At 31.1% G+C, this 14,027-nt stretch overlaps 1 protein-coding gene across 1 annotated transcript; it reads left to right on the top strand.

Annotated features, from left to right (window-relative positions):
• The first annotated feature begins 12,967 nt into the window (after positions 1-12,967).
• Positions 12,968-13,787, top strand: LOC149242498 (uncharacterized). Its single transcript, XM_089367694.1, has one exon. It carries the CDS (start codon positions 13,249-13,251, stop codon positions 13,678-13,680), a length of 432 nt encoding a protein of 143 aa, XP_089223820.1. The 5' UTR covers positions 12,968-13,248; the 3' UTR covers positions 13,681-13,787.
• Positions 13,788-14,027: the final 240 nt, after the last annotated feature.

The raw sequence follows: 14,027 nt of genomic DNA, 5'->3' as shown, positions 1-14,027 counted from the left end.
CATTCATTGGAGAAAATCAAGGGGATAATTGGTTGATCAATGGGCTATGGAGAATATTGCATAAACTCAACAAGGCTACGGATGTGCGAGCTATTTTGAAGGATGTTCAATTACATTTAGAAGTACCTTAAGATTATTGATGTCTATTTCATGCTATTATATGTATGACATCATGAATTATTATTTTTATTTCACAACACTAATAAAATAATTTTTGATTTGGTTTGTCATTACCAAAAATAAAATATTTTTATTTTCTTTATTTTTGGTGAGATGAATGGTCATTTAATGTTTTCATATCAAAATTTCCCATGCTATATATTTTTTTTACAATGGATTACATTGTATGTAAAATTAATAGATAACTGGTTTATTTGTTTTAATTAGATCATTACAATTATTTGCTTTAAATGTGGTTTAAGTTATTGTTATACCTCTTATAAATTAGTAATGTGAAGGATGAACCATTGCATTCTTATAACCTTTTTTATTCCATATAAGTTGAAAAACTATATTAAGTTGTATGTAGCACCAACAATAAACATACAATTTGTACTAAAAGAAGCACCAAAAGAAACTAAGGTAGAAACTCTATAAATTAACATATAATAATTAGGTTTGAAATTTAAAAATTGTATTATATTGTATGTGAAAAATAATATATAATTAGTTTGTTTACTTGCACTAGACCATTTTAATTATATTTTTCAATTGCAATTAAATAAATCATTATAAGTCTTAAAATCATTGATTTAAATGGTGGGTCAATGCATTCTTATAAGACTTTTATTCCATGCAAATTAAATAAAGGTATTAGGTTGTATGTATAAAGTAAACATATTATTTGTTTGTTCATTTTAATGGGGCAATTGTATTTGTATTTTGTGATACTATGAACTCATTGTAAAATTATCTTAGCATACAAATGGAAATAATTCATAATAAATATTAACATAATTTTTAAAATGATAGGTTTTTATGTCCTTAAGCAATGAAGTGTTGAAGTGAAGATATGTTAATATCAAACATGTGGTTACAGTGCAGATGCAGATGGGCATTACTACAAGTCAAAAGATGTTGTTGATATTTGAAATGGAAGGAGTATTCTTCCAATCATACACCAAAGATGAAAAAAAATTTCATATCCAAAGAGAACCAGATTGGCAGTTTAGTGATAGGTCCTTTTTTTAAGGCCTTTTCAGTCATAAGTATTAAAATATTGCTTAAGAAATTATGATGTCGCAATATGGACATTAAATGTCACTGACAAGTACATCCGAAAAGTACTTGAAAAATAAAATATTGATATAGAGGAATTTAAATTTGCATGGGACAGGTCTCATTGTCATTTGCAAACAAAATTGGAAGCAGGGAGAACAAGACAATTTTATGAGAAAAAGTTGATTGATGTGTGGTCCCAATATGGAGATAGTTATGAAGAATCAAATGTATTGCTAATAGATACAAAAAAGCATACTTCTCAATTCATCGGATATCGATCAAACCACATCTTGATAAAATCATATACAGGAAAAGAGAAAGATATGCGGCTTCTGCAAGTTTTATTCCCCTTTCTTAAGACACTTCATCGTATCAAACAAAAACATGAGTACATTCGAATGTTTAATAGAACATGTACTTCATTGTAGTTGATGGAGATAATTTCCTTTATAAATTTGTTGAAAAGTACATTCCAATTTTTCAATACATTTGGACATAGTTTTTGTTGAATCAATTTGTATGATTTTATATTTTTTGAAATATATGGGATGAAAATTATATTAATATGTATATTTCTTATTATTTATAATTGTTTTTGCAATGACTTTGTTGTATCGATTTTTTTTCTAAGATGTGTGCGCACGCGTGCGTGTGTTCTTAAATGAATTGTTTGCCATTCAAATTATCTTACATGAACCATCGAGGCATGTTATTGTTAATGACTTATGTTTACTTATATGTATCAATAATCATATATAAATGTGAAATAAAAGTTTTGAAATAGAACTCCTAGCAAACAAAGGTTCTATTTTTACTAAAGAAATTATAATAATTTACTTGATAAATGTTATGTGCATTATTCACTATTCACAATGCATTATTCACTATTAAGGCTAATGATAAATGTGTCATAGGTAAATGATTTGATCTTTTTGAAGCATAAGATATGTGATTTCTCAATCGATAGTTTTCATAAATGTATATGCTTAAATCAACTAATGGTTGTAGCTGCAATCATATCATATTGAAAATCAACAAGGCACAAAGTGAGTTATTCATTGTTTACATATAAAATGCACTAATATAAGTGCATAAATGTGACATGTAATTTTTGAGATAAAAAATATATTTTAAATAATTTTGCATTTCTTAAAAAAACATATACATGATGATAATGATTGATAAGTGGATTATCAAGGTTTGATTAGACACTATCACGGATGAATTATGTCATTGAACTTTTTGAACTATAAGGCATCTAATTTCATTATTTAAAGTCATTTTTTTGTAAATTAGTATTTTAAATAAATTGAAATCATATCACTTGAGTTAGAATTATATTATTGACTTGTACTTAGTTATGTCCATCAATATGAGTATACTATGATGCATTTTTTTCGAAAAATACGTCTTTTAATTTCTTGATAATAAGTATTAAGTGGACTATTTAGGCTTAATGGGTGATGGCTCATAAGTGAATACTACTCGTTAAATTGTAGGGCATTCAATTTTTAACTCATATATATTTTTTTTTAATATATTCTTAAATCAACTATTTGTATATGCAATCATCTCATCTCATTTAATTTAATAAGGAATCCATATATTGACTTTTATTTGTCTATCATGGAATTTATTAAGATTGTATTAATCTCATATGATATTGTTTTGAAACAAAACTCCATGAAAAACAAAATTCTCTTTTTAATAAAACATGGAATAATTAATTAACAATGTGTTAAGTGGACCATCTAGACTCATTAAAGAGATGGGTAAAATATGGTTGTATTTAAACTTTTTTGCAGCATAAGACATTGATTTTCTAATCCATATTAGCATTTTTTCATTTTCATTTCTTAAATATTTTATTTGTGGTTTAAATAATTTCACAGAATCCAATATGAGTTGAAGAATTCTATTTGGCTATATGCATTGATAGAAGTTCATAAATGTGATGCAGTTTCTAAATGTAACTCTTAATGTAAGTATATATATATATATATATATATATATATATATATATATATATATATATATTAAAAAACAAATTATAATTAATTGATAATGATTTTTAAGTGGTCTAAGTGTGTAAATGTGACACTTTTTTTTTTTTTAAAACTCCATGTAATATGAAATGTTTTTCCCAACAACACATGGAATAATTAATTGGTAATTAATGTTAAGTAGATTGTTAAAGTTATTTCAAGGTACAAGTCATAAATAAATGTATTTAAACTTTATGCAACATATGGTATTTGATTTTCCCACCTTTATTAACATTTCGTAAATTTCAATTCTTAAATAAATTATTTGTAATTGAAATAATCTCATAGAAACCAACAAGATGAGTATGTATTAAATTATATTTAGTATGTATGTATGTGTAAATGGAATTTATTTTTGAAATAAAGATCTCAATGTAAGTAAAAAATATATATTTTTAGAAAATTAATAATTTAAAACCAATTAATTATTAAATCAATTGACAATTTTTTCTAACTATGCATTATTAAATCAATTATTCCTATATGCAATCCTGTCATATAAGTCAATAAGTCAAGAAACCATTAATTGATTTTTATTTAACTATCATGTGGCTTAATATGAATGTATAAATGTGAAATTGCTATTTCTAGAATTAAAAAACCACGTAAAGAAAATGAATTTTCTAATAAAACATGGATTAATGACTTCACCATGAGCATTAAATAGACTATTTAAGCTCATTCAAGAGATGGGCCATAAATGGATGCATTTAAACTTTTTCACCATATGACATGCTTTTCCCATCAATATTAACATTTTGTAGATTTCAATTCTTAAATAAACTATTTGTACTTAAAATAATCTCATATAATCCAACAAGACTCAAAAGTTATTTATTGAATTTCATTTAGTTATATGTATTCATATAAGTTTATAATTGTAATTTATTTTTGAAATAAAGCTATTAATGTAAGTAAAGATATATCTTATACAAAACTAATTAGAATTAATTGATAATAAACTTTAAGTGGTTTATTCAGACTACATGAAAAATCAAGTGCCATAGATGAATGCCTTTTAATACATATTTAATATTCAAAATCAATATCTTAATGATAATTTATTTGTATTTACATTAAGTATTTAATAATTAAAGAACACGGGGACTTATATAAATTTCAACTAAAATACATGAGTTATGTTTCACACTTATTTCTTCCCCATTAAAAATGCTTATCATTTTCTCTTCTTAGTGAAAGTAATGACCAATCATGGTTTTCCATACAGTTGGTTGACACTAAAATTACATCGAGACTATTACTGGTTTTGACAATGTTGACAAGGTGAGATCAATATCCACACTACCATCAACTGTGCTAATATTTGAAAACCCTTGCCTCCACTACTTACAAGAAGTCACTACTAAAGTTTCTTGTTTACTTCAATTTGTGACATTATCCATCATAATGGAACGACTTGAATACCCATTTAAGAACTCTCATTTGATGTACTTGGATTTGAGTGGAGATAGATCAATGGTGCCTAACTTTCTTGAAATACCTAGATCAACAATGTATAACTTTTATAGTGGATGTTTGCATGCTATGAAGATGAATGATGACCCCCTCATTAGTGGTTCATAAAGGCACATAGGGACCATAGGAAATTGAGCACAAGAACATTTTACTAAGGTTTTAGTAGACTAGTTTCAAAGAAATGCAAGGGACACTTATCATTGTCATTTACAATAAGATCTTCACATCACCATCATTCAATCAACAAATCCCCCGTAGGTTGGGGGAAAGGGGGTTAGAGTTGCCATATTAATATGATTTAGCTTAAATCAATTTCTTCTAACAGTTTGATTTCACACTCCTTTTGTGTATTGATACTATTGTACATAACAACCACATGTTTGACCTATTCATGATCTCTAATTGGTTTGAAATTACTAAAATTATTTTAATATTGAATCAAGTTAATATGATGATTTACAAAAGAATGAATGTTGTTGAAGGCCTTGTAATAAAATACTTGCAAACAAAGGTGCTATTCTTACTAAAGAAATTATAATAATTTACTTGATAAATGTTATGTGCAATATTCACTATTCACAATGCATAATTCACTAGTAAGGCTAACGAGAAATGTGTCATAGGTAAATGATTTGATATTTTTGAAGCATAAGATATGTGATTTCTCAATCGATAGTTTTCATAAATTTATATGCTTGAATCAATTAATGGTTGTAACTGCAATCATATCATATTGAAAATCAACAAGGTACAAAGTGAGTTATTCATTGTTTACATATAAAATGCACTAATATGAGTGCATAAATGTGATATGTAATTTTTGAGATAAAAATGTATTCTAAATAATTTTGCATTTCTTAAAAAAGCATATATATGATGATAATAATTGATAAGTGGATTATCAAGGTTTGATTAGACACAATCATGGATGAATTATGTCATTGAACTTTTTGAATTGTAAGGCATCTAATTTCATTATTTAAAGTCATTTTTTTGTAAATTCGTATTTTAAATAAAGTGAAATCATCACTTGAGCTAGAATTATATTATTGACTTGCACTTAGTTATGTCCATTAATATGAGTATATAAATGTAATTTATAATATCCATATATTATGATGCATTTTTTCGAAAAATAAGTCTTTTAATTTCTTGATAATAAATATTAAGTTGACTATTTAGGCTAATGGGTGATGGCTCATAAGTGAATACTACTCGTTAAATTGTAGGGTATTCAATTTTTAATGCATAATTTTTTTTTTCATATATTCTTAAATCAACTATTTGTATATGCAATCATCTCACCTCATTTAATTTAATAAGGAATCCATTTATTGACTTTTATTTGTCTATCACGTAATTTATTAAGACTGTATTAATCTCATATTGTATTGTTTTGAACAAAACTCTATGCAAAAAATTCTCTTCTTAATAAAACATGGAATAATTAATTAACAAATTATGTGTTAAGTGGACCATCTAGACTCATGAAAGAGATGGGTCAAAAATGGTTGTATTTAAACTTTTTGCACCATAGGACATTAATTTTCCAATCCATATTAGCGTTTTGTCATTTTCAATTCTTAAATAGTTTATTTGTGCTTTAAATAATTTCATTATTAGAATCCAATATGACTTGAAGACAAAATCAATGTTGATACTGGACATGAATGGGAAGTTATTTATTGAATTTCATTTAGTTATTTGTATTCATATAAGTTTATAAATGTAATTTATTTTTGATTTCACACTCCTATTGTGTATTGATACTATTGTACATAACAACCCCATGTTTGACCCATTCACGATTTCTAATTGGTTTGAGATTACTAAAATTATTTTAATGTTGAATCAAGTTAATATGGCAATTTACAAAAGAATGAATGTTGTTGAAGGCCTTGTAATAAAACACTTCCAAATTTAATGGAATATGTGTTAAACGAATTATTCTTCTTATAGAGACTTCAATTGACAAATACCAAGACCAAGACCCTTGACCTATTTAACTCTCCAAGACCAAGTCCCAAGACTATTTAGTTTAACCTCTTCTATCTGGAGTCAACAATGGTCAAACTACTTGCTTCTCCATCCTTCTCGGCTATCCTTCAAATCTCGGCTTCTTGGATTAGAACTGCAATCCTCGACCTCTTTAGAAACCCTAGATGCAACACATGTGATGGATATTGATCAACATTTTCACCTTGTTACCAATTTGCTTGGATGGAAAGACTTCCTTCTACACTTCGGATTGATGAATGTAATGTCTTCTCCTTTGATTCGGCTTCTAGAGTGACCTTACAAACGTCGACCCTTCTTTTGCATCAGACATCACTAGATTCTCGCACGTGTGGAGGTGACATCCCAAAAACAAATATGAAATAATCTCGATGATGGTTCTCCTTCCTTCGCTTGACTATAGGCTTCTTTCCTTCCAAACTTCCCACATCTTTTTTGCCTTTTATCCCTGGCCATAATTTTGTCACTAGAATGAAGGCCGAGATGCCTATTTATAGTGATTTTTCCATCAAGAATAAGCCAACTTGAACTAGTGTCTATGCCGACATGCCTTTTCTAGAATCATCCTTAGGTTGAATTCAAGGAGTGTTTGTGACAAGGTCTTGGAGGGTATATGGCACAAGTAAATTCTCTTTTACAATGTGTATATTACCCAAATGGGTCTTCAACACTTGACATTGACTCAATAGACTTTATGACTTTATGACCAAACCTAATAGCTCACAATGGGAGCTTTAACTATAAAATAAAATTCCTTGCTCATGAAACCCATGAGATAAGCATTACAAAAATAATTTTATTTTCTTCTTTTAATCATTTACATTAAATCATAATTACATATGTCATTATGAAGACCAAACCTAGTTACACTTTTCAACACTCCCTCTTAACTAGGGAGGTATTCATAATCCATACAAGGTACTTGTACATTCTTAATGTGAAGAATTCTCTTAAGAAGAGTTAGATTGGTAAGCCATATGTATAGCATCATATCAACCATCATTGTCATATAGCAAGGCCTTGACTAACAACTCTATCTCTCCACAAGATCAAAGCACAATGTTCGCGAGACCAATGATGTATAGACACACTCATCATTGTCTCTCTCGAAACATACCCTACCGGGGTTCTCTTAGAGTATGTTCCACTAGGACAATCCTTATCTTGGATTCCCAGTCCGTAAAGAATATCGGTCCTCTACGATTACCCTTATATTGGATGCCCTAACTCATCCTCAAAGAGCATCAAATTCCAAATGTTTACCCAATCCTCCCTTTTGTCTTCCCAAATGAAGACAAGAATGATGTGTCAATCTCTCCTTCTCAACTTGGGGAGGACATACCTATTCCAATGAAGGAATGTACTCGTTCATGCTGAAGGAATGTACCTAAGCTCCCTCTTGGCTTAGGAATTTGCTTCCAAGTTTCTACCAAGTTAGAAACTTGTTTTCAGGCTCCCTCTTAATTAGGGACCTACAACATCTCTTTAGGTGGAGATGATGGGACAACCAATTGCTGGAAGAACTCCTTACAATGTCATGAAATTCTTGTCTTTATTCAACAGTATTCATGTTTTGGGACTTCTTTGTAGGGCAAAGACCATTCATCACTTTCATCCATGAGTCAGTCATGTTATTATTCCTTTCATCAGAAAGTGATCCATCAGTTCCTATATGGCCTTCCTTCATGCTATGCTACCTTCTTCATGCCATGATTCCTTAAGGATATTTCATCCTACTACATCGACCTCAATGGTGGAAGATATTCATAGCTCTTCCCTTGGCAACCTTGCATATTCCCATCCAGATATCATTCAAAAATAATAAATGAACATGAGATCAATATTACCTTTGTGATGGTCTTTCATCATGACATCTTCTAGTTCGCATCAACATCATGTATACTCATTGACAATCTCCAAAAGTTATATAATGTCAAGGTCTCTTTCTTTTTCAAACTTCATCATAATCTTCATACATGTCATGGAGATATCCCGGTCAAATCTTTCAGTCCTTGGATGTTGATTGCCTTTTTCATAGTTTCATATTCCACGATCTCTTCCTTTCTTTCTTCACACATTTCCTTCCAGGAACTTTCGACAATATTTCCTCCAATTTTGTCAACCACCTCATATTTCATATGAGGACATATTATCTTGATTTCATCTAGACAATGTGTGACCCATGTATTCTTGCATCTTGTCAAAGGTGGAGATCCTTTCTTTTGATCATGCTCTCAAGATAGAGCATGTTACCTACAACCATATGACATCACTCTATAATACCAAATACAAGCATGCATACCTCATTTTCTTTTAGGTCATCTAGACTTCTTCAACAACTTCCTTGATTGAAAGAATTTTAATCCCTTGATCTGCTTCACCTCTTTTTTCATCATACCTTCATCCCATGAATTCCACAAGTTGGAACTCTTGATGAAACACTTGCTTCCTTTTAATTGGTGAACCTTCCGACGAAGATTCCAACATAAAATCTTAAGTATCCTCATCTAACAAATGCTTCCTTTTGATTGATGTATGATGAGATTTGTAATAGATAACCTTTTCCTTTTTCCCATAAGGACCACTTATGCTTCTAATGAGGTTACCAAGAGTTATATCCTTCCATAGGTGATTTCCATAGTCTTCTATTTCAACTATTTTTCTCTATGATCATGAGCTCTTGCTTTTAATGCTTCTATGATGCAATGATGCATCTTATCATTTTCCTTAGTGATTCATGATAGCCATATATTACAATAAAAAACTTGAAAACAAGAACTTGAAAAGAACTAGGTGAGGAAGACTATCTAAATCACAGTAGAGATCTCTTACTTCCTCTTTCTTGGACTTATTCTTTTCAACTTCCTCCACTTCTTCAGTGATATGGGATTCTTCTCTACACGTTTTGTTATTTTCCATTTTGAGCTTAGGACAATCTCTTTTATAATGCCCATATTCTTGACATCCATAGCATTGAACCTTAGCCAAGTTCTTCTTCTTTTTATGAGAACCAAATTTCCCATACTTTCCTCTTCTCTTTTCCATAGCAACATATGCTTGATTTTTCTTGCTGTATCCTACATTAGTTTTTGCCTTTAGTCTGGTTTCTTCAATCTTGAATAGTGACCATAAATCCTGGAATGGAGTAGTCCTCCCCCCCCCCATGAATAGTTGAATTAAAGTTACCCCACTCCTCTAGTAGTGCAATGAGTACTACAATGGTCATCTCCTTGTCAGACATTATTTCTCCCAGATCTCGAAGTATCTTCTTTCTATATCCATAGCTTATAGAGTTCTTTCCTTTGAGAGATAACTTTTCCTGCAGTGCTTACAGAAAACAATTCTACCACTTTGTCATATATTTATTTTGAGGTGTTAAGTTTAGATACATATGGAATGAGGGGATCCTCGATGGATTCTATGAGAATCCTTTGAGCCCTCACTTCCCCTTTCATTAACTTTATAAGTGCTTGAGCATATTCTTTTGCTGATTTGGTGATAGATCCTTTGACAAGATCCGTAAACTCATTTTCAATGAGATTCAAATCTATCCTCTTCTTCCATGCAAGATTGTTTGAAGCCCCAATCAAATTGTTGATTTCCTTGCAAAAAACCGTTTGAAAGATTCAGACATAAATATACTTACTTGAGAAGATGCTTCTTCCACTTGCCGCCTCCTTGAATTTGATGAAAATATAAATGATAGAGAACTTCTTCTTGATGAAGATAGATCTCTTCAAGAGCGTTCCTTGAGTCCACAAAGAAGGAGATCACTTTAAATCCTTTCATTGTGTTGTTCTTGCTGATAATGATGACTTCTTGATGATGTCTTGATGCTTCTAGGATGATCTTCTTCAATAATAGGGTCCTTTCTTCAACGAGAGGAAATTGCCTTAGAAATTTTGAAGATGATGACAACATCCTTGATTTTGCTTCTCTAGGATGAATAATATTCAAGAACCTTTAATTTGTAAATCCCTTCAACTTTAGTAGGGTCTTTGTGGTCTTTTGAGGATCCCAAGACTTCTTCTGGTGTAGGCTTCTTCCTCAACCTAGACTTTTGATACTTCTTTGTAGATATTGACTTCACTTTGATATCCTTCGAGATTTTATCCTTGAGTACTTGAGTGTCCCTTGATGAGATAAAAAAATATTTTCTTCTTTTCATCAATTACATAAAATCATAATTACACATGTCATTATGAAGACTAAACCTAGTTACACTTTTCAACACACTGGACATTACATTACCTTACAACATCTCTACCATACTAGGATGAAGAGCGCCTCTCGGTGTAAAAATTAAATTACAATGTAATAAATTGAATTGAATCGATTTGTTATTTTTTAAAATTTATGATGTTTTTTTAGTTTAGTGGATGTTATGCTTTGCTATTATTATTATTTGTTGATCTAATGCTTCATTTTATTGACACTACAATAGCTCTCCCATATTGAGCCGATATTTAAATGTTTACACTCATTTACAACCACTGCAACATTTCCCCATATTGAGGCAACATTTAAATGTTTACACTCATTTACAAACACTACAACATCTCCCCCATGCTGGGTTGTAGAGTACCTCAACGCAAAGTGTTCACACAACAAACCATTCAACAATGACTTATACGAACTTACAATTGCATTATGGAGACCAACTAACAATACAAGCAAAGGGATATCATTGTGGATACAAACCAACAGTTCAATCCATTCAAAGATATTAATGTAAAGGATCGATTAAGTATTAAAATTCATAGGTGTTGGAATTAATTATCGTAGCATTGAAGGAAATAGACAAAACCCCACAGTTCCAAAACAATTAACCATAATAAATATAAAAGCTTTGTACCAAAAAAACTCTAGTGTTGAATGCTTATGCACTCATTCTTTACTTCTTAGCAAGACCAAAATTACAATAAAGTCTAGTTCTCTTCACATTTACAATTTCATCAAATTAATTTTATTTAGCTACTCTCTATTGGTGTGCTTGGGTTTATAAGTAGCATTGGCCTTGTTGAGAGCAATTAGAAGCGAAGTGTTCTTCTCTCTTCAACTCCATATTTGCATCACTCTTCCTCTCCCTGTCATCTTTTGTTGGCATCATTCTAATTAGAGTTCATTTTAGTTGCCTTCTTCATAGTGCTTAAAATAGAAGAGCAACAATTTGGAGCCGAGTGACAATGAATTGATCTAACATGAGCACTTTACACCATCAACTCTTTCTCATATCTCATCATCAACCTCCATAATCATGAGCTTTACTTCCATAACCAAAAGCCTCTAATTTTACTAAGTACTTTGCAATAATTTGAATAACTAACACTTAAACGTTTCTTGTGAATCAATAAATAAAATTATAATTATAATTATATAGAAATTACAAACAAAAATCATCAATAATTTTATTTATAATTTTATTCTATAAAGTCTATAAATAAATATTCATAAAGGGAGTGATCATATTGTAAAAGTAACTTATACTAAAAATATTCATTATAAAATTGATATTCCCTTTATTTTTAACACTCACTATTCCATTCCATGACATTAATATCGGAGACTAGTTATTATTATTGGAAATCGTTAAATGCCGTAATAACTTTCCTAATTGCTACGGTGAATGTGACTTCCATATTGAATATCTTCATGGACTGTTGGGAAAGGCCGACCAAAAAACTACGAGGAGGGCAATGCTTTCCACATGGAAGAATAAGAATTATAACCGCTCCTTCCGACCCTGAATGCGAGTGGTGACTCGCACATTAAAACACTCTGTCAGACCAATAGCTAAATCTGATCCCACCATCAACACCTGCAATCTATTGTTAAGTAGCCTAGCCCGACGGAACCAACATCAATCAGCGTTGCATGTTTACAGACTTATGGTTGAAGCAGACATAGTCCCGAATCTCATTTCTCTGAGCATTGTTTTCAACTGTCATTGTGAAACAGGTAGAATGGATTATGCTTTCAAAGTGTTTGAAGGAATGGAAGCACATGGCTATATTCGAAATGTCGTAATATTCAATACCCTCGTCAAAGGGCTTTGCAGCAAGGGCAGGATGGAGGATGTTGTTAAACTGTTCAATCAAATGGTGAACAAACGAGAGCTTCCTAATCTTTTTACCTATAGTACCCTAATAGATGGGCTCTGCAAGAGACGGAAGACTCACGAGGCTTTTGGATTGATCCCAACACTGTTACATTTACTACTCTCATGGATGGACTCTGCAAAGTAGGTAAGCTCCAAGAAGCCAATCAACTACTGTATCTGATGCTAAAAGAAGGGCGTAACCCCAAGGTTATCAAGTTTACTTCTTTAATTGATGGTTTATGTAAGGAATGCAAGTTGGAGGAGGCTAGGAAGCATTTTTATGAAATGTGTGACAGAAATATATGCCCAAATGTTGTCACATAAAATGTGCTTATTGATGGTTTCTGTAAGGGAAGCAAGTTGGAGGCTGCTACGAACCTCTTCTATCAAATGTCTGATAGGGGCATCTGCCCAGATGTTGTCACATATAGTGCACTTATAAATGGTTTTTGTAAAGGAGGCAAGTTGGAGGAGGCTATGAAGCTCTTCTATGAAATGTCCGACAGAAACATATGCCCTGATGTTGTCACATACAGTGTGCTTATTGATGGTTTCTGTAAGGAAGGCAAATTGAAGGAGGCTAGGAAATTCTTCTATGGAATGCACAACAAGAACATGTTGCCTAATGTTGTCACATACACTACATTTATAGCTGGTCTCATCAAGGAAGGGCAGTGGAAGGAGGCCATCAAAGTACTTCATGAGATGCTGGATAAGGGGAACAATTCGAGTGTTATCACATACGATGTTCTTATCGCTGGTCTTTGCAAAGAAGGGAAGCTTCATGAAGCTCTCAAATTGTTAGAAGTATGGCTGAAATAGGTGATCAACTGGATGATATCACATATAATACATTTATAAATGGGTTTTTCAAGGTGGGTAATCTAGAAAAAGCCAAGGAGCTCCTTGAAGAGATGTTGAAGAATGGTTGCATGCCTAACCTAGTTCAATTTACTACATTAATAGATGGACTCTATAAGCATCACAGGCAAGACAAAGCTTAACGGATCTTTTATGAGATTCCAGAGCATGCTTCGAGCATTGATGATGTTACATACAACACATTGATGGATGAAATTTGCAATATTGGTAATCTTAATAAGTTATCTAAAGTGATGAAAGATAGCATTCCAAGAGACCTCATAACTACATATGATTATATTTACCAC

This window comes from Pinus tabuliformis, chromosome 8, assembly GCF_031772625.1.
Source record: "Pinus tabuliformis cultivar Carrire ecotype Pingquan chromosome 8, CPIR1, whole genome shotgun sequence".
NCBI classification, from domain to species: domain Eukaryota; kingdom Viridiplantae; phylum Streptophyta; class Pinopsida; order Pinales; family Pinaceae; genus Pinus; species Pinus tabuliformis.
This window is presented reverse-complemented; position numbering and strand designations above follow the sequence as displayed.